The sequence below is a fragment of the Photinus pyralis genome, unplaced genomic scaffold (genome assembly GCF_008802855.1).
Source record: "Photinus pyralis isolate 1611_PpyrPB1 unplaced genomic scaffold, Ppyr1.3 Ppyr1.4_LG7, whole genome shotgun sequence".
Lineage (NCBI taxonomy): Eukaryota > Metazoa > Arthropoda > Insecta > Coleoptera > Lampyridae > Photinus > Photinus pyralis.
The window spans coordinates 16,630,183-16,654,362 of NW_022170738.1; the positions used below are offsets into that span (position 1 = coordinate 16,630,183).

Sequence of the window (24,180 nt, forward strand, 5' to 3'; positions counted from 1 at the left end):
ACAAGACATTTCAAGTTAATTAAAATTTTGCAGGTGTTTTTTTGAGCAGAATTTCCTTATTATTTAGGTTGATAACTGTTTAATGTCGTAAAAATAATAAATTTGAGATGGGGATTACTATAACGCTTGTTTAGTGAAGTAGAAGTGTTAGTAAGTAAAATCCTCACGGACCCTTAGTCAGTTTCCGTTTTTACGGTTATCCAGTTTTGCGTCAGTCATGTTCTCGCAATACAATTGAGAGTCGACCTAAAATTAACAAGTGTACAAGATTATCATAATAACCAACCTAGCGTCTAAATTTAACAAAAAGAATACTGTATGCATTTTTTACTATGTTTATCTGTAGTGTTTGATGCAGATTAAATATGTTTTGAGTAGATTTAATTTAGGTAGTATTGGGAAAGGTTTAGTTTTAAATTCAAGGTGTTTGTAATTGTTTTTAAAAATGTTGGCACGTGTGTTAACGAACTCAGTAAGTTTGAGTCTCTTGTTAATTTGGGCAAGCAAAAAATTTGTGGAAATAAAATAATTACGTTGTGTTATAAAACTAGGTTTCATGGGGTGGGGTCATTTATATTGATATCTAGGAACCCGTAGCTCTGCGTAACATTTCAGAATGTAACATTGTGTAGCTCATACGGAATAGATAATCGAGTTCCGTTCACTACCGCTAGTGATTGAATGAAGCATGAGTTTCGTCGCCAACCAATCACAGTGCGCCGTCCCGCCGTCAGACGTATTACGGATCTCAATATATTGTCGTATAAACTACGTCAGGCGGACATTTGGCTATTTTGGCTCTGTATGTGCCTTTCAACATTGTTAACGTTAAATGTGGTTGTTTATTAGAGATTAAACACAATGTCGTACATATTATTTGATTTTGAAGTCAATGATTTGTATCAGAATTACTGATGTTTGATTTTGTTTATTTAGTTTTGGTAATTGTAACTTTAAGTTACATGTTAAAATACTAGATTTATTCAGTTAAGAATTATGTGCGTAGTATTTGTGAAAGTTAATCTCATGTTTTTCTCCGGTCGTAGATAAGAGGTTTTCTTATCGTTGCGTAAGCTAACTAGTTTCAAGATAAGTACGTGTTATTGCCGAAGTTTATCACAAGTGCGGATTATTCAAAGACGGCGCTTTATTTTGTAAAGGAATGGGAAGGCAAGATTTAAATAAGCGTTCACGTTAATCCTGGCTCTTTTTGGTGGAAGACGTGAATCGAGTTTTTTGGACGTTGAAACATAGCTGTATGTCGTTATCGAGGCTTTTTGAGACATAGTAGTCAGTCTAAAGTGTACAAGAAAGTAGGGTGTTTTGAATTTTCTTTCCGTCGTAATAAAAAGCCGAGGTGTGTCTTGACTTTTACGGAAAAGTTTAGTCGGCGTGCTGTGATTATCGACCGTTTGTTCACAGAGGGTCTTCAAGTTATCAGTTAAAGGGAGTTTTTCCATCACAAAAAGCTAAATTTCGAACAAACCCAGTGTGGTATCACTCGAGACTCGAGTGCTACAATTGAAGTCAAAAGGTAAAGTTTCGAAGCAATATTACCTGGTGTTTTGTGTTTGTGCAACATTTATTGTAATCGTAGATAGGTACAACCGGAGATTTTGGATTAGAGACACTTTTTTGATTTTTTTAATTAATCGGGAGCTATCGATCGCTTGTTCGTGGTATGTTATTCTGGCCCTGAGATGATTCCCGTAAAAACGGACTTGGAACATCCCTCCGTGCAGAGACAATATTTCGGAAATTGACCAATGGGAACTGAAAATTGGATCTTAGTACCGCTATCTTCAATTCTATGGATTTTCTAAGAATAGATGCTCTCTGGAGATAATTTCGCGAACTTTGAACTTCTGTGTTTATTATTACTGGCAAACGAAATTATTTGCTTCTACTGCAGTTTGTCCATAGCCTTCTTTGTTTGACTACAACTGTTCCTATTTTCAATGGTTCTGAACGCTTTGAAGTTCCACGAAAGGAAAGACTCGTTAAGTAATATTGAACACTACTTCTTACCCATAATTTTGCAAATACGTTCATTTACGATTTTATGCCACAAGCTCTTATGACAAAGGTTAACCCCTTTTAATTCTCGAAAAACCTTGGCACAGACACGTTTCATTATTCCGCCTTGGCGTTAAGGTTAGTTTTTCCTTTTACTTGCACAATAATCCTTTTGGCTAGCAACACGTTTACTTAAATGGCTTACGAAAAACTCGCCTAAAACTCTCTCCTGGCTTTAACCACAGATCTGTGCTTTAACCTAAACTTTTTTATGATGGCCCAAAAACACAGAACTTCTCGCCCTAGCGACTCCAAAAAGGATTTTTTACGGCGGTTCCCGTGGTTAATTCTTGCATAATCAAAAGACCGAATCTCCCAAAATACTTCTCCGGATTAATCCCTACCTATCTTTTTGCAATTAATTAACGCCCCTTCAAAATGGCGCCTTGTAATTAAGTAAACCTGCATTTTTCAAGAACAAATCTGATTGGTTGTGTCCCGCGAATTACACACGAGTTAGGCCGTTCATCGTTATCTCACGCGTTTGGTTTTTCTGCAAGCTTCCCTTTCCACAAGCAAGCAATGATCTCATCTTGATTTCGCAATTTGGAGCACGCAAAATCAATTCAGATAAAACTATCCACGCTGAAAGACCGACATGTTGGAGCCAAGGAACTCGCTTTACAAGGTCACTGCGTTTCTCGAACTCAATGACGTATTAAAAAAATGATTCGTGAACTTTGTCTATTGCCCACAAACTTCTAAAACCTAAGCCCCGAATTTCATTTGACTTCTTCAGTTTCAAAATACACACAAAAGGAAATACCACCATCACCATCAGGTACCAATTTATATACTGAAATCGCAATCTGCAAAATATGATACACCTGGAAGTCACTTTCCTTTTACTAACGCTGTCTGTTTGTTCCATTTTTGAGAGCCTTACAATCACATACACCGACTTTCCTGTACCGGTTGGACCGACAATCATCATCGGCTTCCGATGCTGTACCAATAACGTCATCAGGGCCATATTTCGGATAGTTTCAATAGTGGTCACGATGATTTGGTTAACCGGGATATCGCGGGGAATCGGAGGAGCGGTCATTAGATCGTCGGACCACAATCTCCACTTTCCCTTACCCTGAAAAGCGCGCAAGTGCCAGCCAATTTCTACGCGTTTGCCTTACCTCCTTAATATATCTGTAATCGAATACGGTTCCGCCAGACGGAATACTGAAGATATACGGTTTCTCCGGTTTGGCTATGGTAAACGGTATGTCCAGCTGTTTCGCAACAGAAGCGGGAAATTCCTTCTCTAAAAGAGCTCTGAATAAAATATTAAATTTGGGCTTGCTCGACGAATCCAAGGTAGCGCCAAGAGACCAAATGCAAGAGAAAAATACGGCGCCTTCCAACTGAGCTCGAACGTCTAGGTCTGATGTTTGCCCCATAAAGGCTTCGTCGAGGAAGTCGTCCATAAAGCAGTCGAACAAATTCATGGCGGAAACCATCAGATTAGAGTCGGAAGTCGTCGCCAGTTCCTGGTATCGCATCGATGACAATTTGCAGTGTGCCATGTTGGCTTACCTTCACGCCTCCTTTGCGAACAAACCACAAGAGTGCTCGGCCGAATCTCAGAAACATGTTATTAACCATTGCCGTGTGGTGTTCAGACAGCAGTGGGGGAAGAGTGTTTATCCATGACGTTAGAAGTGGTTCCCAACCCAATGTTGAGGGCTCCAGATATATCATACCACAACGTGATACCTAAACAGCATTTCTAGTATAGTGGAGGAGGTGACAGGTTGCATACCGTAGCAGGAGAAGCGACTTCCAAATCCATAGGCTCAAATATGAGATTTGTGGTATTTGCCAACTGAATTATTTCCCCAGACATCAAACACAATTTTTTGTTGTCATCCAACACTGTGTTCATGTTTTCAATCCAGATGGCATCGACTGGTCCATCAAAAAGCAACCACTTCCTAAAAATGTGTACTAATTAGCGGCTCAAATGTTCGCGAGTACCTTTCCAGTGTAGTTGACATGGCGTACACTCGGTAGTTGACAGCCAGAACACCATCTGACCATTCGTGAGACACCGGATCAAATTGTCCGTACAATTGGCCCATCGTGATTGATTTAGGATTCATGACAGTATATATCGCTCTATGCTCATCCATTCCACCCTGCAATTTGTTACAGCGTGGACAATTTTCAGTAGTTACATTACCCTCTCCTCAATCAAGCCTAGCGCGTCCGCCAATACGCGATAGCACCGAGTCTTTCCGCCGAACGGTAAACCGACAAGCATAAGTCCGTGACGTACGACAATCATTTCGTACAATTGCTGCGTCTTTTCCAAGAAGAATGGGGTGCACTGTAAATTATACTGCTCGCACGTATCTCTGACGGCCACATCAAAAACGTCGTAATCAGGAGGAGGTAGTTCGACTCCCGGAAACAAATCCGATGTAATTCCCTGAAATAGAGGAACGTCTTGATTTAGGAACTTTGCCAAGTTTACGTCTTTAATTGAACGTAGAACTAGTATGTCTTCCTCTTCGTCCGGATAGCGCAATTTTAAAGCACCCGCGGCTCTCAATACAGATTTCACCGCTCGCATTCCTAGAAGAAGCACTTATAATAGGCAGTGACATGGTAAGATACCGTAGTCATAATGGCACTGTGAGGATAACTGTTCTGAGCACAAACGGTAGGTGGCGACAATTTTAACTGCCAGCGGCTTCGCGTTTAGAAAACCGTAAGAGTACAGCTCAATTTCAGAGATTAAAGCGTAATCCGGTACCATCATCGCAACGGATCTAAATAGTGCCTACAACTGGCGTTAGTGAAACTCATGGTGTACTAAGGTTACCTTCAAGTTATCGGGTAATTCTGACCGCCCGGCGTATCCCGGATTCATGGTGATAAAGACCGCACACGTGGGGTCGAGATTCAATTCCGTGCCCTCAAATACCATCTTGTCAGAACCTGAATTGATTCCGCGTTGAATGGTTAGTATCTGCTGGGCGACTACTGAGAGTACTTCCAAATCAATCCTGTTGAATTCGTCAAAGCACGACCACGCTCCACACGATGCCAAACCCTAATCCATCTCATTGCATTCTGACGCGGGTGGGTTAAGAACTACAAACCTTGAAAAATTTCCCCAAGGCGAGGTAATCCAAACCGTCCGAACAATTAAACACCACGCACTGCTTCGCGACCGCTTTCGCCAGATCTTTTGTCGTTTCGGTTTTTCCGGTACCTGCGGGACCTTCGGGTGCGCCACCTACGGCAACAATTAGCTGGTTGGGGCGTAAGCGGATCATTTACCTAAATGCAAATGTAACGCGCCAAAGAGGGTTCGAAAGCAGCGATCTGTCAAAGGAGTCACCACCAATCTACCGACATTACCTAAATACTCGTAGCCATACATCAAAGTAGAGTTGATCATTCGTGTCGCCATTTGGTTTTCCTAAAATTTTAAGTACTTCATTTAGGCCAACCGGTGTTGAAAGTGGGTCCCTCTTACTATTTATGTTAGTGTTTTTAAGTTTTTAAAATCATTGAATCTTTAGCGTAGGTAAGAAAAATAAAATCCAGTATCCTAGAAGTACCTGTTTATTTTCGGCTAACCGATTGAGCGGGTGGCGAGGCAATTTAGGTATTAATTATGAGAGGTTCCACCCTGTATACATAACTTTTACGACGCTACACACACTTTAAACGGGGAAAGCTGACTGCGCCGTCTCGGAGAGCACGAAGGTTTCTTACGTGACAGCCATCTTAGTTTGAACTTTCGTCAAGAGAGGTTTCTCCAAAATGTTGTTGCTCTATTGTTTTTTTGGTTCAATGGTTTCGCAATAAGTTCGGTCGCTTTATTGGTTTTAAGTCAATGGTTTCCGGATACGGCATTGGCCGATTAATTGCGTGAGAAAGTTGGTCGCGCCCGTCTGGCGGGAGATTAGGCAGAATTAATGGGTTATAAGTGTAAATATCTGATGAGTTGGATAAGTTTCATGACGCAGCATGAGAACTGATTATTCAGGGTTTTTAACGACCGAGTCTTCAAGAAATCACTTTTCTAAACGGGATTGGTCAATGGGGATGAAATGTAATGGGTTAAACTAATAAATATGGTCGCTTATCCACCATTTTGAAGGTGTGGTTGTAAAATTGGAATTAAGCGAGAGAGGTTTTCGGAGAGCATTATGCGGGCCAAAGCGTTTGCAACCAACCGTTACAATATTGACAGGAATTCTATCGCACAGTTACTTACCTCCCAGTAATAACGAATTTGTGACAACCACTGAAAATCGGTAATAAATTTGACTTTCAACTCAATTAGCTCCGAGAGTACGTCTCTAGCGTGCACATCGAGAACTACCAACGCTCCTGAAACACAACACCACTATCAGAACTTGAGCAGATTTATAAAACTATTACCAAGAGTAATTCGATTTTGTGGATTCAGTTTCCCTCGAACTAAATTTACAACTTTCGATATTTCATAATTGCTTTGTTCTAAACATTCTTCCATCGCATCCAGGCTAACTGTGATTGCCTGATGGACGTCTGTAGTCCAATACGTCATTGCTACACTTTGCACCTGTAATTTACCGGATTCGAGTTTAGCTCGTCGAACATCATACATACCGTTTGTCCGGGCCAAAGTAGGACCCAGCTATCTCTAGGACGCTTGGGATAGTCAGTAATGGCGCCTTCGACCATCTTGTGCACTGATTTCTTCATATCTGTTTCTAGTTCGAGCAACCATTTCTCGACCTGCCCGTGCGCGTCCGCTGTTCGAATTACGTCGACCAAGGGAACCTCCTCACCTTCGCTCGATTTCATTTTGGTCACCTCCAATTCTTCGGTGAATTCTAATTTTGCAATGCCCTCGAAGCACTTCTTCAGGTGCGGTTGAACTCTGTTAACATGTTCAGTTGGATGCCCACATAATCACGAACGGTTAGAAGTAGGTACCTTGTAGGATCCTTAGTTTCAGATAATATCTCCAACAGCTCGTCGTTAGACAAGAAGAAGAACCGAGGGAAATACAACCTTTTCTTTTCTAGATACTCGTTTAGCCCGCGGAGGATCAGGTCTAAAAGATTGTTGCACTTCGAAAGACGTTCCAGCATTTTGTCTATTTCGACAACCATCATAACTCTTGGCTCACCGAAGCAAATCTTCATGATGTCGCGCCATATCTACAGCATGAAAAATTTATACCTGTTACTGTTTTTTTCGGTATATGTTAAAATTCGTCTTTACTCTCGAATGTTATTAAGACCATTCCGTACCGTACTAAAAACGAAAGTCAAGCGCAAGCCGTTTTCAAATAGATGAGACACATTTGCAAAAAAACGTGTATCCATTCTCCCTTGCTTGCATCAAACAACCATTTATTTTATTTTGTTTATCATTTATCAGATCACATGGTGCAATATAGGATAAAAGACTGTATTATTGCCAAAGGAGAGTGCAGTTTGAAATTAAAAGTTTAAATGATTTAGACGGTAGACCGTACAGTAACCATTTAAATTCACATATATACTGGCCACCTCTCAGAGTTGACAGAGTTTCAATAACAAGCAATAAAGTGTACTGTGAATTGATGTTTTAAGATCGCCACGAGCAACAGGACTAGAATACAGATTACGGGTTATGGTTAATCATGTAGCAAAAGTCTAAGATTTTTCACAGTAGGAAGGTACGTTGGCATTGTTATAGTTGGAGTTAGCAGTCAAAGTAGGGAAAGAATAGCGTGAAGTAAGGACTTCTTGGTCTCTTAGTAACCAACTAGCGGTAAAACCAAGTGAGGTATAGGTATGGAAGTTTGTTCGAGTGAACACAACAGCCACCCACAGAGCTGAAGCAACACCTCCACATCTCAGGCGTCATCACCATCCAATACACTCTCGACGAACAGGTAGAGCGAGACTAATTCCTTGTCGCTTCAAACCTCGTATCACCCATCTTCCTCGACCAAGTTTGGCTAAAGAAACCGTAGGTCGTACTGGATTACGAACGGGGCTGCATCCACTGGGGGGCGACCCAACGTCGCACTAAATATTGATGCAGGAAAACTAAGACTTCCAGACACCAGCCCACTATCACTACGAAAGACGTCCAACACGTGTTCCGACAACCAGTCATACCCCAGCTGCTACAAACATTCCAATACACGAACGCACCCCGCCGTTCACCATCGCCTTCGCCACTCACCATATGCGGCCACGCCAAGATACACCCTTCCGAGCGCCCCGTGCAATATTCCCCGGAGAAGAAACGACGAAGTCGAAGTAATGTTGACAGCCAGGATAATCGAGAACACGTCAGAATACTGTTCGCCCATCGTGATGGTGAAAAACAGAGACGGGCAACCCAGGTTCGGCGTGGACTACCGGCGACTGGACAAAATCACATTGGACGAGAGCTCTAACCTGCCACACATCAACGAGACGTTCCGCGACATTGAACCAGCAAAACTCTTCCTTGTGATAGACCGAAGTAAAATCAGGCTACTGGCAAGTACGTCTCAACGCACACTCGCAACCACTCACCAGCCCGGTCAGCATTTAATTTTGGAGTATTTGCCAAAGACGATATGGTGAGAATTTGGGGAGGTCAGAGGAATGCGCATCGAACTAAAATTAAGTTCCACATCACCATTAGGTGACTGCAATTCGATTTGTATTGGCGCCAAAGATAACGTCACTCGTTCCATAAAGGCACCTATTTCTTTTTCATTATCTATGTTTTGCATAATTGCATGTGAACTAAAAGTGATTCATCTAAACGATCTTTGGAATTATTGCTGTTCTGCAAGAAGTAGTAAAAAGATACATATTTGTTTCAAAGAGAGCCAACACCGAAATTTACATAAATTCTCTAGATTCAACTGTAAATTTTGAACCTATATTTTTCCAAATAATGATTACAAATTCTTGACAATAAGATATATCAGTGAAAGCGGAATGAACTAAGTACATTCTTAATTATATACCATTTTTTACCTGACCTAGCTAGAAGTAAAAGTCCAAAAAGGTAAGTTCCAAAAGTACTTTAGCAACATAATAAGACGAAAAAATTACAAGAAGAAAGAAAAAATCACACGACGAACCTGAGAAAACTTTCAACCCTTTGCAAGGAACCAATACACATTGACACCCCTCCTCCGGTCAGAATTACCGAACCACCCTATAATTTGAAACCATCCGTTACACGATATTGCGGGTGCGTCCATTAGACGCCGCCACAAGCTAACTCACAGGCGACACCAGAAAATAATTAAAAAGTAATCGTAAACGATTTATAAAAAGCGCATTTCCACTTGCATTTATTACCCATTTGTAAGATGCAACTTCTGTTAAAATCGTAAAAATCCGCCACAAATATGAAAGATAGCGTTGCACATGTCCAATCCATTTTTGACGTGCTACTTCAATTTCAGTTTATAAGAAGAATTTCATTTCAATGCTTTTCTAAATATGAAAGTTAGAACTGTGCATGCGCAAATCTGAATTTTGAAATTAACGTTAGATTTTCCTTTGTTCCAAGCGCCTATGTATCAAATTTCATTTAAATGCTTCCATAAATAAAAAAGTTGACACTGCGCATGCGCAAAACCAAGTTTTGAAACTGGCGTTTGATTTTCCTTTATTCCAAGTGCCTATGTATCAAATTTCATTCAAATACTTTTATAAATAAAAAAGTTTGCAATTCGGTTTATTAATGGTCGAGATGCCAAAAGGACACTGTGACTTTTGCATCGATTCGATTCAACTTTTGGCATTGCGTATTATATGGCTAAAGCTATGCCCATATTGAATTTCATGCAATTCAGTTCATAACTAACGGGAGATGTCAAAGCGATCGGACATTTCTAACCAAAGTTATCGTTCACACGGACAGATAGAGGGACAGACAGACAAAGGAACAGATGGACAAATCAACAGACAGACGACAGACAGCAATACAAAATTATAAACGATCTCTAGGATTGTTAAAAACGGCAAAAGTGTAAAATTATGGAACATATAAAAAACGGTTTTTTGGTTTTTTACAATATCTTTTTTAGCAATAAACGCAGAAAAAATTCCTTCCTTGGTGCAAGCCTAGATACCATAAGGAACCAAATAGCTCTTAAGATAAAGAACTAGTAGCGTCTCAACGAACGAGCGGACGGACGGACGGGCAAAGTGGCCACAATAGCGCATTTTTTTTCATTTTTGTGGAAATGCGCTAAAAAAGGGCCGCCGAATCCGCTGCGAACAAAAAGACCCCAAGACATGGGACGACATCCTAACCATATTTCTCTACACTCTCCGGACGAGAAAGAACGCTGTCGCCGAAACAACCTCAAGTCACTCCCTCCTAAAGTACGAGCTTCCTCGGCCGGGTGACTGGTACGCGCAGTCAGACTCACCACCCAGTGAAACAGGGCGAACCGCAGGAAGAATGTGTGGTTCACCGGAATCAACACTGCTACCGATCGTACTACGCCACCTACGGATCCACTACCGCCCAATTAAAAGATAAAGAATTAGTAGCGTCTCAACCGAACGAGCGGACGGACGGACAATGTGGCCACAATAGAACATTTTTTTAATTTCTATGGAAATGCGCTAAAAACGGTTATATGGTGATAAAACGATCCAGGTACAGTACTTGATTAAGGTCGCAGACTCGTCTGCCATTTTGGAGCCCTCTGATAGTTTAAATTTATGCACGGTAAACTGTTTAATTTGTAAAATCTTACCTTAAATACCTGTATGCATTAATAAACGTTAAAAAATCGATAACTTTTCTTTAAATGATAGACATACATACGAGCATACATACATGCAAGAGATGCAACGTTTTGCAAGCGTGAATTGTTAGTGGGCTCCAAAATGGCGGACGAGTTTACAGATCAAGCTTACGGGCGAGTCAGGCTGTGATATACATAGTAGCTATTGATACAGGGATAACGCGAGATTTTGGTCGAAATTTACACGGTCCCTATCCCGTCATCACATACACCAGGATAAACGCATGTTGGATTGGGAAAGACAACGGGGAGCAGGTAAAGGTACGCATCCAGGACCTGCGCCCTGCATCGGAACTTCCACGCACACAACCACCTGCAGCAGGAACACCTCCACCCAGGATCGCATCGCCTACACTCGCTCAACTTACCCAAATACTATTTGGCAATAGCAAAGTTAGATATTTTTTAGCAATAGTGCACTGTGAGAATGGAAATCCCCAAGGTTATTTTATTTCAAAGGTTACCTGGTAACTATGTGGGCGGAAGCGGGAGGGACGGAATGTATACGTCATCGAGAATTCAGACATTGACGTTCAACATTGTTTGTAGTCGCGCGGGTGCTTAATTTTCTTGAGTTATAGTTTATTTGTTTAAAATTTGTTGAATTTTGAAGTGCATAGGAACATATATTAGCTGTAGATACCTGTTTGCTGCAATATAAAGACATTTAGTTTGTGAATTTTGTGGATTTTCATAGCCGTGATTGAAAGGTTAGTTCATCAATTATATGCACTTTTGTATGTTATAATTAAGTATTTTTTTAGATAAGTGGCGGTAACACTAAAATTCCTCATCCTGGTGTAAATAAAATCTCAGTTTTTACGTTTCCCAAAGACCCTACCGTTCTTAAAGAATGGGTAAGAAAATGTTTCACATGCGGCAGCAAACTTAAATGTGCTGGGCTCCCATTGGTCAAAACGGCCAACGGACGAAAGCTTAGCGTCCCTGGCCGCAAACGTTTAAAAGCAGAGCCACGAACTCTGCAAAGTGCAACGCAATTTCTACATCGACTGCATTTCAAGAAACAAAAAGCTTTCCACCTGCAGAACCAGGTCGCCTTGCCAGCTCGACCTCGCGCCACACTCCATCAGTCAGAAGACCTGCCCCTGGGCTCACCCCAACGACAGAGCTCGCCGTGTGCACATCGGTTACCATTTTATACATACTATAAATATACATATTCCATAAAACGCAAAAGCATTTTATTTGGTGTCATCCGGTAAAGAATGTTTAGAGTTTTAATTCCCAAAGCCTAGGTACTAATACATAGGGGTGGTTCCTATTTTGTAGATTGTCTGGCCTGTTTATCCATTTCCACCTCTAAAATTAATTTGATTACATTTTCACAAGTCCTCGTGCAATGTAAAATAGCTTACGCACAACACTCATTTTTTCAATACTTTGCTTGCTTTCAAAGGTTGAGGTCGATAAACATCCAAGATTTCCAATATAAGATCCACCCTAATATAAATATACCCATATACTCGTAAATCCAAAAATATACTGCAAAAACTAAATTTTTTACCCCTTTTATTAGCATTGTAACCTATGAGCAATTTTAAATGTGAATTCTGGATGACGTTTTCCCGCCTTCAAAATGCAAGCATTCTATTGGTTTAGAGTTACCAGACAACCTTTTACATAAAACAACCTTGGGAAATCCCTACCTTATCTACGGCACTAAATCTACGCCCTTCTTCCGGCATTTGTTGCTGAATGTCTGGTGACGAAAAGATCGGTTCCAGATACATCCAAGTCGCCTGCACTTTCAACCATTCATCCAGAATTGCTTGAAGCAACACCAGTTTGGCTTCCCAAGCGCTAAAACGAACAATACAAGCAACAGTCCTATTTTTGAAAATACCTACATAATTTCCTTTTCAAAAGGTTTAATATAGGGCGAATTTTTCATTGTTTGCGTCTTCACAATGTGGTCATCCAGCAATACTTGGATATCGTCAACCGATGATAAAATATACGTACCCGTATCTCTACAACAATACCTAATTAGGTACGTAGGAAAACGCCAACCGATACTTACCTGTAGATCAAAATGCTAAATTCAATCTCAACCCATTCCGATATCATTTTGTTCAAGTGTTTCTCGAGATTATTCTCCTTTGTCGCCGCTTCCGATATCGCCTCAAATTTGGGTATGAATTCTTCCAAACCGTAACCGATGATCTTCTGCAAGCTCAAGTCCTCGTCGACAACAATAGGAAAACCGACAACTTCGGAAACCCGCTCCCAATGCCTCTCCTTCATTCCAGGATTGCCAAGAGTTTGAACTATAGGCAACTGCTCCTTAAACTCTTCCACTTTGATTCGAACCTAAAGATGATATAGGTAAAACGCATATTGCAAAGCGATCAAGAAACCTACTTTCGTTGCCAGTTCCTGTGCCGCCGGTCTGTCGCTGAATACCTTTTCGAGTTTATAAATGTTCCTATAACACGTCCCGACTTCAGTTTCGATCATTTCGGGATCAAAAGAACCAATTTTTGATGTCATCCAATTGTGATGTTGGTTAATGAAGTCCATGGAAAGGTCGTACAGCTTTTTGAACGGTGATAACTTGTCGTGAATTTGCTTTCGCAGAGGATACTGGGATAACTCGAAACCATACGCTCCTTCTTCCGTATTGAAACCGTCTATTCTTTCCATAGCAAGTATCAGCCTACAAAATTATAGGTAATAATATTTTATTCTAGCAAGGTTCTTTCTAAGATTCAATTATCCAGTCCATTTGCTCATCTCACCTGTTATCCAATTGTGTCGCTTTCTTGTGATATTTGGGCAGATCATCTATATTGCCATTGTACTGCAGTTGATCAACCATTTTTGCGTAAATATCCAAATCGTCTTTGAATTTTTGAATTCTAACATTGAGCAACTGCTGAAATTCGACTACCTTAACGTCAACTATTTGCCTGTGCTCTTCTATAACTTTCGGCATTCGTATGTTCCTGAAACACCGTGCTGTTCCCTATCGCCATTTATATTTCGTCAACCTACCACAAAAACGCTGTGTTGTTATGCTTTATTTCTACTGGCGTGAACAGTGTGTGGTCCGACAGAAATATGATGTATTTCAAAACTACACCAAGCTCCTTTTCCAATTGCCGCAACGTGACCGTTTCGGTTTCTTTACAATACGCCAATAGATCCATTAACTCAGCCGTGTTTGATGGAACCGTTAGTAGCCTATCTGATATCTTTTGAAACGTATCGCCCAATCTGTAATTTGTAATACTTTTTCCAACCATAACGTTCACAACATGGTAACCATCTGCTTTTTTTTTAATAGAACCAAATAATGAACTATACATTGGGTGGAGCATTAACTGAATTTTTTTATTAAGACTACTGCTGAAAGGAAAATGTGTGGAAGCGGCGTGGTGGGCAAAAACCTCGATTTTTTTCACTTTTTCTCGTTTTTGACAATAACAGGTATCATTTATTTTGAAAGATAGCACTCATATACTTAATTTGTAAGATTTTTAGCTTAAAACCAGCTCTACACAACTTTTGGTTTCCGAGAGAAGTGTATAGGAATCCCGTTAAGGATTTTTTATTTTATTTGAATTCGCATTATTTTTATTGGCGAAGACGGCGTAGTCAGGGAATGGGTGTGATCAGGAATTAGGTTATTGGGAAAGAACCGTGAGATAATTGAGATTAAGCCGGGAGCAATTTCGCGTCGAGCGCAAAATATTAAACCGACGGAAAAAGATTCGCGTCGTTAAGACGAGTGTGGAAGGGTAGAAATGAAGTCGATCAGTGGTGAATTAGGTAGAGTTTATTATGCCTAATTTTATGTTGTGTCAAAAAAATAAGGGGAGCGTACAGCAGTTATTTCGGCCACACACTGTGATAATCCACCCTTATGGTTAGGCAACACACCTTTACATCTGAAACAAAAATATGATATGCTCTGTATATAACCAATCGACCGTTTTGCGCAGATGCCGAATACTAGGGGATTTTGGTAACGAAGCTAGGGGAGAATGAAGAAGATGGCGATGAGGTCGACGGAAGGCATCACGCGTTCCCGGTTTTTATTCTTGATTATTTTGGTTGTGGTGTTTTGAAGGTGTATTTACAGGTAGTAACCATTTTATTCTTTCTTGTACTAGCTATTAATAATTGAATTTCTTGCCACAATTTGATATTATTTACCTTTTGCTGATTTTGCATAAACTGCGATATCTGAATCATGGCGTACTCCATGCCTTTGTTTTGAGTACCGTTATCTAAATCATCACTGTACAGGTGATTATACCATTATTTTGTTTTATTAAGTATTTACTTCTGTATTCACGAGGAGTTGATTACCAGTGTGATGTTGCTCTGATCAATTAAATAGTAACTTCCGTGAGGGAAGTACTTACTACAGTTTGACTGTTCGCTGTATCTGTTACTTTCTGATTCGTGGCGCGGTGCAGTTCTTGTGCGTTAGCTATACGAAGGGGGGCTCTCTTATTTGATGTTTCGATGTTTGTGTAGTTCATTCTGTTTCCGTGGAGTAGGTACCTAATACAGTTCGATCTTTCGCTGTATCTGTTGCCCAATCGTCTCGTGCGGAATGTAGTTCTTAGCATCTTAGCAATGCGAGTAGGGGCCCTCTCATTAACATTTCCACTATTTAAAATATGTTCTGCTTGAGCGATAATCGATTTTCACATGAATACTTGTAATTGGCCATTGGCATTCTCACATGTACTTTTCGTGTTAAATAAAATTATGCTAATGAAGGCTGAAGTAGAGCCACACCATTTACATGTTTCCTATGTACATGCAATTTATTTATTTTACGAGTTGTGTTATCTCAATTGATTGTACAGGTATTTTGATTTTGTACTGAATTGACTTATCATGTTTTCCACTGCATTTATGATGTCTTGTGTATTTTGTTTTTATGAACTTGTTTAATTGCATTTGATTTGATTATCTGATTTTTATCATACAATTTGAGTTGTTTTATTTATGTGTATTTTCTCTTGCATTTTATTGCTGTAGGTGATTTATTTCATGTATTGTGTGGCCTATGCCTGGGTTTTTGTCCCATAAAAGGTTTCCGTGGCATGGTCTTGTTGTGTGCGCAATATATTTATTTGTTCTTGTCATTTCGTACGCACAAAAGTTCTGTCTTTTATTTAATTCCCCTCTCGATTATGTCTCACGTCCCAACACATACAAGAACCGATTACACAACGTAGGAGTCCATTCGTGCCACCCATATCGAGCCGACTGCCATCCAAATTCAGAAGTGGCGCGAAACGTCCATCGTTTCGACTTGAAACGTAGGTGACTTTGTTTGTAGTTTTTTCCCAGAGTTGCCAACGGTAAGTGTAGGGAAAGTCAACGTTTTCAGTGCCGGCTTGATAGACCCCCCTAGGAACATTACAACGTATTGTTACTACCAGTTTTAACAAATTTACCATCATCTTTATCTTAGTTACGCGATTATAGTGATAACTGTGCATCTCTCTTCATGTGTAAAACTAAAAAAAGAAAGGACTAGCATAACGTTATGTGTAAGTAAACTTTTCGCTCGCTTGCTTCGTCCTCGTCTTTGTAAAATTTTGAAATGCATAATTTGTCATTTAGGTTTTTTGCAATACAGCATATTTTGCTTATCATCTTGTTTACTAATGCGCTTTTGTTTTTGTACGCGATCATCTCTCAGATTACAATAAAGTCACGTGTTAGTTACGGTACCAACGCCACGACCTTGAACAACAAACAAGGTCCCAAGCCCGCGACTTTTTGACGTAACCAGGGGAAATCCCAAGGTCTCGACCTCGGGAAAAAGTCCAACACTCAAAACCATGACCTTGGTAAAAATTCAAGGCCAAAACCTTGGTCCAACACCAAACGCAATGACGTTTGACCAAGGTTCAAAGTTACGACCTTGGAAATCCCATGGTTATAATCTTGGGAATCCCAGGACCATGACCTTGGGAATCCCAGGTTTATGACCTTGGAAATTGGAGGGCCATGATCTTGGACATTTCAGGGGGGGAAGAGGGGGGGGGGAGCCATGACCTTAAAAAGTCCGCTTTCATTCCCAGTTCTCATAATTAAAATTTTTGACTTTGCCTGAAACTTTGATTTAAATGTACAAATCTAGGTACAAACTCAACCGTACCATTCGAATTTCGGATTTAATTCCTCCCAGAGCGCACATCCGACAAAACTGATTGCGCTCGCTGCGACGCAAAGACACCTGGCACAAATATTCCTGTAAGATAAGAAAAAAATTTATTTTCGTCACTAAAGTCTGCGTATGGGTATTTCCAAAGACGAAACGGGTGCACCTCGAGTAATCAACGTATTACGCGCTCAAACTCTAATTCACTAATACTCGTATTACAATACGCAATAAAAAGTACGCTCTCCGCCATAAAAACGGTATATTATTCTTCTCCCCAGCAGTTATTACACACTCTATACTCGCGTTCTCTACCAATCGCAATCTACTATGCTTATCTGTAAACTGTGCCGACCAGAAAAAAACCGAAACGGACCCACAGCAAATTGGAACACTCGTATTTATACCACGATATCCATTGTCGCCATTAAACCAACTCGAGATTCTCATTCGCATTGAGCGGTACATATGAAAATTTCAGCACAAAAATTTAAAAAAAATATTTGTATTTGAAAAAAAAAAACCGCCATTTGCATGTAAAGCTTTTGTTGTTGGCTATTAAAACGCCGTATTTTATGTAGCAGTAACATTCAAATCAAAGAGCTGTCAAAAAGATGTAAGATTGCAATGAGGCCTTCGTTGTAATAATCCTGTCATTGCAGTCGTTGCACGTCGAAACTTGAACCGTATCAGTAGAATATTTGTTCAGTTTGTAAATTAATTTAGATATATTTTTTCAGTTGGGAAGATTACATAGAATTGTTTATTCTATTTACCTAAAGTATAACCTATAACGTTTGCATCATAAATAAAGCAGACGATGCATTCCCTGCATTTCACAGTATTTATTGATTTAAAAATATAATTCAGGTAATCTATCGATTTTGATCTTGTTGCGATATTCAAATTGCCGCTTTATCCGAGCATAAAGTTCCCAAATTTGCTCGTCATACATCTATCCCAATTATGTTTTGGATATAGTAATAACACATTATTTCTTTACTATAACTACTTTACTACACGTATTTATATAGGCAAGCAAAAAAGGTAAGGTAAGCACTTGAGTGTCGATTAAGTAATGAAATATAATTATTTTGCCGAAACATGGCTTCACTTTGCGGTGGGGGTTAGACAATTACTTGTTTTAGTAGTAGTAGTGATTCCTATAATTTCTGTACGCTTTAAACTGACAGGTTAGATATAAACATTCAGGCATACATAATTAGAACTGGAGTGACTAAATTGGTGCGCGAGAAATCCGGATGGAGACTGTCAATACCAGAGAAAGTGTAGGAAATTGTCGCTAGTTCCCTTCACACTCAAATTCCAATAATGTGGTTTTCTTCTCACTAGGTCTATGCTTATCGCAGCTGGGATGCTCGACAACAGGCTTGAGAGTACTTAGTTCTAACCCATATTCAGGAATAGTAAGTGCATAATGGGTTAGTTCGCTGTACTTGACACTGCCCACTTGCAAATAAAATCAAATTAAAAAAGTGTGCTTTTTGTAATGTAATGTGCGTTTTCGGTCTTCCTTAAAATAATCAAAAAATAAAATAATTTAAATAAAAATGAAAGTCTAAGGATTTTTGATTAAGTACCACGCAATCGAATTCCGCAAATGATACTGAAAAACTATTTTTACACATAAATCGTTAAAACGCTACTTGAACTGTATAAGTAATTAAATATTTAAATTATTTCTTACTGTGCTTCTAAACGTTTCCATTACAGAAAGTGATTCTAAACCTCTATGTTCAGAGTTGCCGAACTTTAATTAGAATTAAGCTTTACGGATTTCCTACTCACAATGTTATTCATTTTGAAACTATTTCACCTTACATGAAATATTGGATATTTAGCCAATTGAGAAATGAAATTAGGTAATTTGGCGTCCATTGTATACTCAAAATGGGAGATTGAATACGAGTAAATCCAAAGATCACAATGGGAATGGTTTTGTGATCTTTGGATTTACTCGTGAGAAATGAAAATTGAAGGTTGTATATGAAGATGAACGCTATAGTGGGAAGTGAACCTTCCGACTAACCCATTTCGCGCAACGCTAGAAAATTGATGCTGAAAATACCGCTGAATTTGCTGTGTAATGAAAATGGATAAAATGTTCATTTCTAATCCGTGGATAACTGAATTTATTTTGGGGTTGGATGAATATGTTTTTTTTAACTTTTATTTTAGGTACCTCATATCCATTAACTTTCTCTCCCAGGGAGGGAATTAAGAAAATAAGAACCGTTACGTTATAGATATTAATGATATTAAATTTTCAATCAATGAAACAAAATAACCAAAAACCCTTTGTTTGAAATCGATTTTTATAAATATATAAAATAGAAAATCTGTTTCGTGCAAATGGTCTTCATAGGTCGATTCCTTTAGGAATATTAAAATTACTTATGTAAATTCCTAAAAATAACGACCACTACTTTTATACAAATCAAAAAATTTAATACAGGGTGTAAGAACCATATTTTGGGGTAGTCCTTAATAACGAAAAACTAAAATGTCAACGCAACCCCTATTTGATAAATGTGAATGTCGTTCCCAGGTAGGGCAATGAGCGACATAGATCGACGTTACTGATCTATTGACCAAGGGTCCTGATCAGAGGGCCGAAGCGTTATGTATATCCTAAATAATACATGCGCGCGGCGTAACCCTTTCCCAAATAGGTATGAGCTCCATCTTAACCATCAGGAAGTCATCCTCAACGACGCATTCAACCCCAATCGCCAACCGGAGTGCTCGGAAGTCCAGGAGAGCTTTGTGCACGAACTTATAAAGTAAGATGGACGGCTGATCAGAGGTATAAATGGGCCTAGCATAGGCGCCGCCATGATGTGCACATTTTAGTTATTTTCTAGGGGAATTTTCCTAGTGCTCAAGTTTTGAGACTATTGCAGCCTTGGAAAATGACATGTGTCACAGTAATTTATTTAGAAAACGTGAGGTTAATGTTGGGTTAATGCTTGTTTATTAGTTGATTTGAATTTCGCGCCATGTGAGTGCACATCATGGCGGCCCCCATGTAGGTATCATTTGTTAATTCAGCATTAGCAGTCCATCTTAATTTATACGTTCGTGGCTTAGTGCCAGCTCGGGGTTAACGGCCCCCCGGTGAGTTACTTAATTAATTGGCGAGGATCGCGGTTAAGCAGTCGCGATACTTGTTTACATGACCCTTGAGCGCGGGACACGACCAGTCAGACTGAATGCTGCCATGCCAACCCCTTATGCGTAGATTACAGGACGTGTCTAATGAAAGGTGAGTTCTGACCAACAATTAGCTCTCATTTAATTACCGATTTCCCTTGTTGTTCTATAAAATACCCCCCATTACAAGGGCAACTCTTTAACAAATTGATATTATCTCTCTCCTTGGAAAATGCAGATTCCTTTCGAAATATGAAAACAAATATCGCTTTCATGGTATAATTGACTTTTTCCCCTACCCTGGTAGCGTTATCTTCGTGACGAATGCAAAGTTTGGCGGAAGAAAAGTTCGTATGGGTCGCGAATGCAAGCAAACCGGCTTCTATTTCGCGAATGTTATACTCGAAATCTTTTTGTGAAATGAATAAAATGCTAATGTTCCGATGGGTTGATAGTAATTTTCTCTCAATTTATTAACTAGATTTTGTTGCGCGTAAATCTTATCGCACAAGGTGCTGTCCAAAGGCGTCACTAAACTTGAAGAAACTTGCTTTCAACCAGCCGTTACTGCAAACATAAATTACGAGAGCGTATTTTCCTCCTAATAATATTAATGCTAAGACCAGGAAAAAATACCGATTGGCACGAGATCCTTACCCCATTCTCTTTCAAATGAGCCGCCTATCGTCGAAGTCTATAAAGGGTAATGAAAAATAGTGGAGCGTATACAAATACATACAATTTTTGAAATGGGCATTAGTTTTACTTTTATTCGAAGTGCCTACATATGGAACTTTTTATAATTGCTTTTGTAAATAGCATTGCGCATTGTCAACATTAGAAATTTCATTGAATACCTTCATAAATAAAATATACAGCATGCCTTAAAAGTAATTTTGAAATCGGTATTAGTTTTTGTTTCATTCAAGGTACCTGCATATGATATTTCGTTTAACTGCTTTCATAAATAAGAAAGTTGCCATTGCGCATGCGCAAAACTAAATTTTAAAAATAGTGTTAGATTTGCTTGTATTCCAAGTGCATTAAATTTCATTTAATGTTTCAGTAAATAAGGAAGTTGACATTGCGCATGCGCAAAACCAAATTTTGCAACTGGTGTTAGATTTGTCTTTATGCCAAATGCCTATGTATAATATTTCATTTAAATGCCTTCATAAATACGAAAGTTGGCATTGCGCATGTGCAAAACAACATTTTAGAAAGGTCGATAATTTGAGTTATATTCGTAGTGTTTACATATAATGTTTCATGTAAATATCTTCATAAATAAAAAAGTTAGCATCGCACATGCTACCAAATTTTTGACACTGCCCATGCGCAAAACCAAAAAATATGGGTATGCACGGAATCCTTGGACCAAGCCCTTTCAAATGAGTCCTATATCGCCAAAATCGGTTCAGTAGTCTAGGAGTACGTGTGACAGACGGACGGACGTCAAAGTGCAGCCCAATAGCGATTTTTCACTTTGAGGAAAATACGCTAAAAATTACAATGAGTTAATATCAGTTTATTTAATCCCGTTTTTTATTTGAAAAGCGGTTCTTCTACTCAAAAACGTTCCTTCGCGTATATTCTACCACTTGTAAATAAAAGGTCTTGCTACAAATCAGGTTGCTAAAAAAATACCAAAATTTACTGTAATTCGTCTATTCGAGAATCAGCTATGAATAATCTCACACACAAATAGTACGTGCTAGCTTAATCTCGTCGTTAATTTTCACGCACCAATATTTTTACGCGATTTCTCTTGAAGCTAAAACAAAGACGCACCATCGAAGGGCACGTGCTCGCTGACGGTCTAACTCGGACTGACCTAAAAATCCTCGTACAATCCGGTCTCGCTTATCTCGAAACGCATACTTCTGTCGAAAATGCACGAGTTGGTACCGCTTTTATTCCAGACATACTTTTGATCACGTCAATTTTTTTATTGCATATCAAAGGGTTTTTGTGCCCGTAAAGTGCTGCCAAGTTATGTTTAAAATGGTATTGAAAAGGTTTCCTTTGGAATCTGTTACGATAAGAAAAACGCTATCAGTCTAATTAGTAATTTGTTACCGTTTGAGAAATAAGAGCTCGGGTTACCGACCTACGCATATGACATTTATTACGTAACGATTTACAGAGACGCTCATTGATTCGTTTGTATTAAAAACGGCTTTGAGCCCATACGCTTAGAACGAGTAATTGTTGTTGTACTGTTCGTTTTGCTCACTGTTGTCAGTTGCCTCAGGTTAGCCTTCGCTATTACATTTTCTTAAAACGGAATACGTTTTGAAATATCAGATTACTCCCAGCTTTTCTTAACTTTCCCTTAACTTTTTGTAATCACAGTTGCTAGACAAAGGATTCTTTTCACATTTACAATAAAACTTGGTATAATTGTCGACGTACTTGACAAAACACGTAGATAAACTTTAGAAGAGACTATTACTTACTAACTTATTAATGACGGCCATCTTGTTTGAAAGATACTCACCTAGAACAAACAAAAAAACTTTAGTACAGTTTAGTCATTTCATACAGCAATGTTTTGAGGTAGGATTGTCAAACATGTCAGTTATGAAACTTCATTCATTTTTAAGCCCATCTTTTATCCTTTTAACAACCAATTTCGTGTAATGCTCAACCGAAATCACATGGCAATAATGTTTACACTATTATAAAATTTAGCAAAGCCTAGGTTTGTACATTTACATTATAGGTTGGTTTAAGTTCCTTAAATTTAGTTTCAATAATTTTTCGATTATTGAAATTCGGAATTTATTTACGATGCTAATCCTAGCAAGTTATCGAAGTGCAATATACTCGGTTTTTGTCAAATACGACGACACCCCGACGCGACGTACAAAATCCGCGAGTGTGTTTCAATTAAATGTTATAGATGTGGTTGAAGTGACAAATACTAATGGAACTGCTATAAATCAAGACCGTCTTTATTTGCTTTGTTTATTGTTAATAGTGTTAGTTCTAGTAAATATATTATTGATTAGTTTTATATAAATTAATAACGTACTGAATTTATGTTACATTTATTTATTGACGGATTTAACCCAAAAATGTGGAATAGCGTAGTAGGATACGATCAGCTCAAGGCATCACACTTAAAGAGTGTAAAAATTAAAATAACAGATCATTATCATTAATACGATAATACGTCCACGTCAATATGTGAAGTATATAACTTGAATATAAATTAAATTAGTGTGTGATACGTTTAACATAATCAATGATTAAACACTCCTTGGACATACCTGTCCGCCATGCTGAAAAATTGTTAAGCTTATAAAGGTGTTTGTAATTTGTGACATGAAATATGGTTAGCAATTGCTTCACGCTGGTGTTACAAGACCATAAAAATACTCGAAACTAAGAGTATGATTTCAATTAATTTAAAATGCGTCGTCGTCATGTATTGATGTTACGTGCTTCGTTAATTACCATTTAAAAGTAACACGATATTTATCTTTATCAAAACGCTGTAAAGTACCACGGGGACACTTACTCATTTACACCTCGCAATTCCCAGAGGTCGGAAAATAAATTATGTTTGCATTGTAAATGTAGAAGAACCGAATGGAACATAATTTTGACAAGTGGATAGGGAAGGAAGCAGGCACAATTTAATCAACTTGTCCAACCGACTGTAATCGCATTATATCTTAAAATATCGGAAAGAAATTAAATCCGTACGGTAAGGGAATGATATTACGATATCGATTTACACTGTCACGTGTAGAGTCTTGAAGATATCTGTACTAGTCGAACAAGCGATTCATAAATCATACGGCATATTTAAATAGGACAACTGCATTGCCGTCTGGATGTAAAATACAAACCTGCGACCTATGACCTACTTTACCTCGCCACTTTGTTGTCGGATGGGTAATATTCACGGAAACTACAGCTATCGATATCATTACGACCATGGCGTAATTGGATTTCGTTCGCGTATTTTAAATTTTAATCAAAGACACTTGCGTTAGTT

The 24,180-nt window shown here is 38.9% G+C and overlaps 1 protein-coding gene across 2 annotated transcripts in view; it reads right to left on the bottom strand.

Annotated features, from left to right (window-relative positions):
• LOC116177354 (dynein heavy chain 7, axonemal-like) overlaps positions 1-14,028 on the bottom strand; it is a 32,798-nt gene extending 18,770 nt beyond the window's left edge. For both annotated transcript variants that reach the window (XM_031496319.1, XM_031496318.1), the window contains exons 1-20: positions 13,859-14,028; positions 13,603-13,809; positions 13,226-13,520; positions 12,885-13,174; positions 12,712-12,834; positions 12,511-12,664; positions 7,012-7,238; positions 6,682-6,955; positions 6,472-6,634; positions 6,305-6,420; positions 5,359-5,500; positions 5,178-5,314; positions 4,898-5,128; positions 4,690-4,855; positions 4,253-4,647; positions 4,048-4,208; positions 3,833-4,004; positions 3,607-3,786; positions 3,207-3,560; positions 2,963-3,160 (exon numbers count right to left, since the gene is read on the bottom strand). In XM_031496319.1, coding sequence (XP_031352179.1) covers positions 2,963-3,160; positions 3,207-3,560; positions 3,607-3,786; positions 3,833-4,004; positions 4,048-4,208; positions 4,253-4,647; positions 4,690-4,855; positions 4,898-5,128; positions 5,178-5,314; positions 5,359-5,500; positions 6,305-6,420; positions 6,472-6,634; positions 6,682-6,955; positions 7,012-7,238; positions 12,511-12,664; positions 12,712-12,834; positions 12,885-13,174; positions 13,226-13,520; positions 13,603-13,809; positions 13,859-14,013 — 4,140 coding nt within the window. In that variant the 5' untranslated portion in view covers positions 14,014-14,028. The remainder of the gene's footprint in view (positions 1-2,962; positions 3,161-3,206; positions 3,561-3,606; positions 3,787-3,832; positions 4,005-4,047; positions 4,209-4,252; positions 4,648-4,689; positions 4,856-4,897; positions 5,129-5,177; positions 5,315-5,358; positions 5,501-6,304; positions 6,421-6,471; positions 6,635-6,681; positions 6,956-7,011; positions 7,239-12,510; positions 12,665-12,711; positions 12,835-12,884; positions 13,175-13,225; positions 13,521-13,602; positions 13,810-13,858) is intronic.
• Between the last annotated feature and the right edge of the window lie 10,152 nt (positions 14,029-24,180).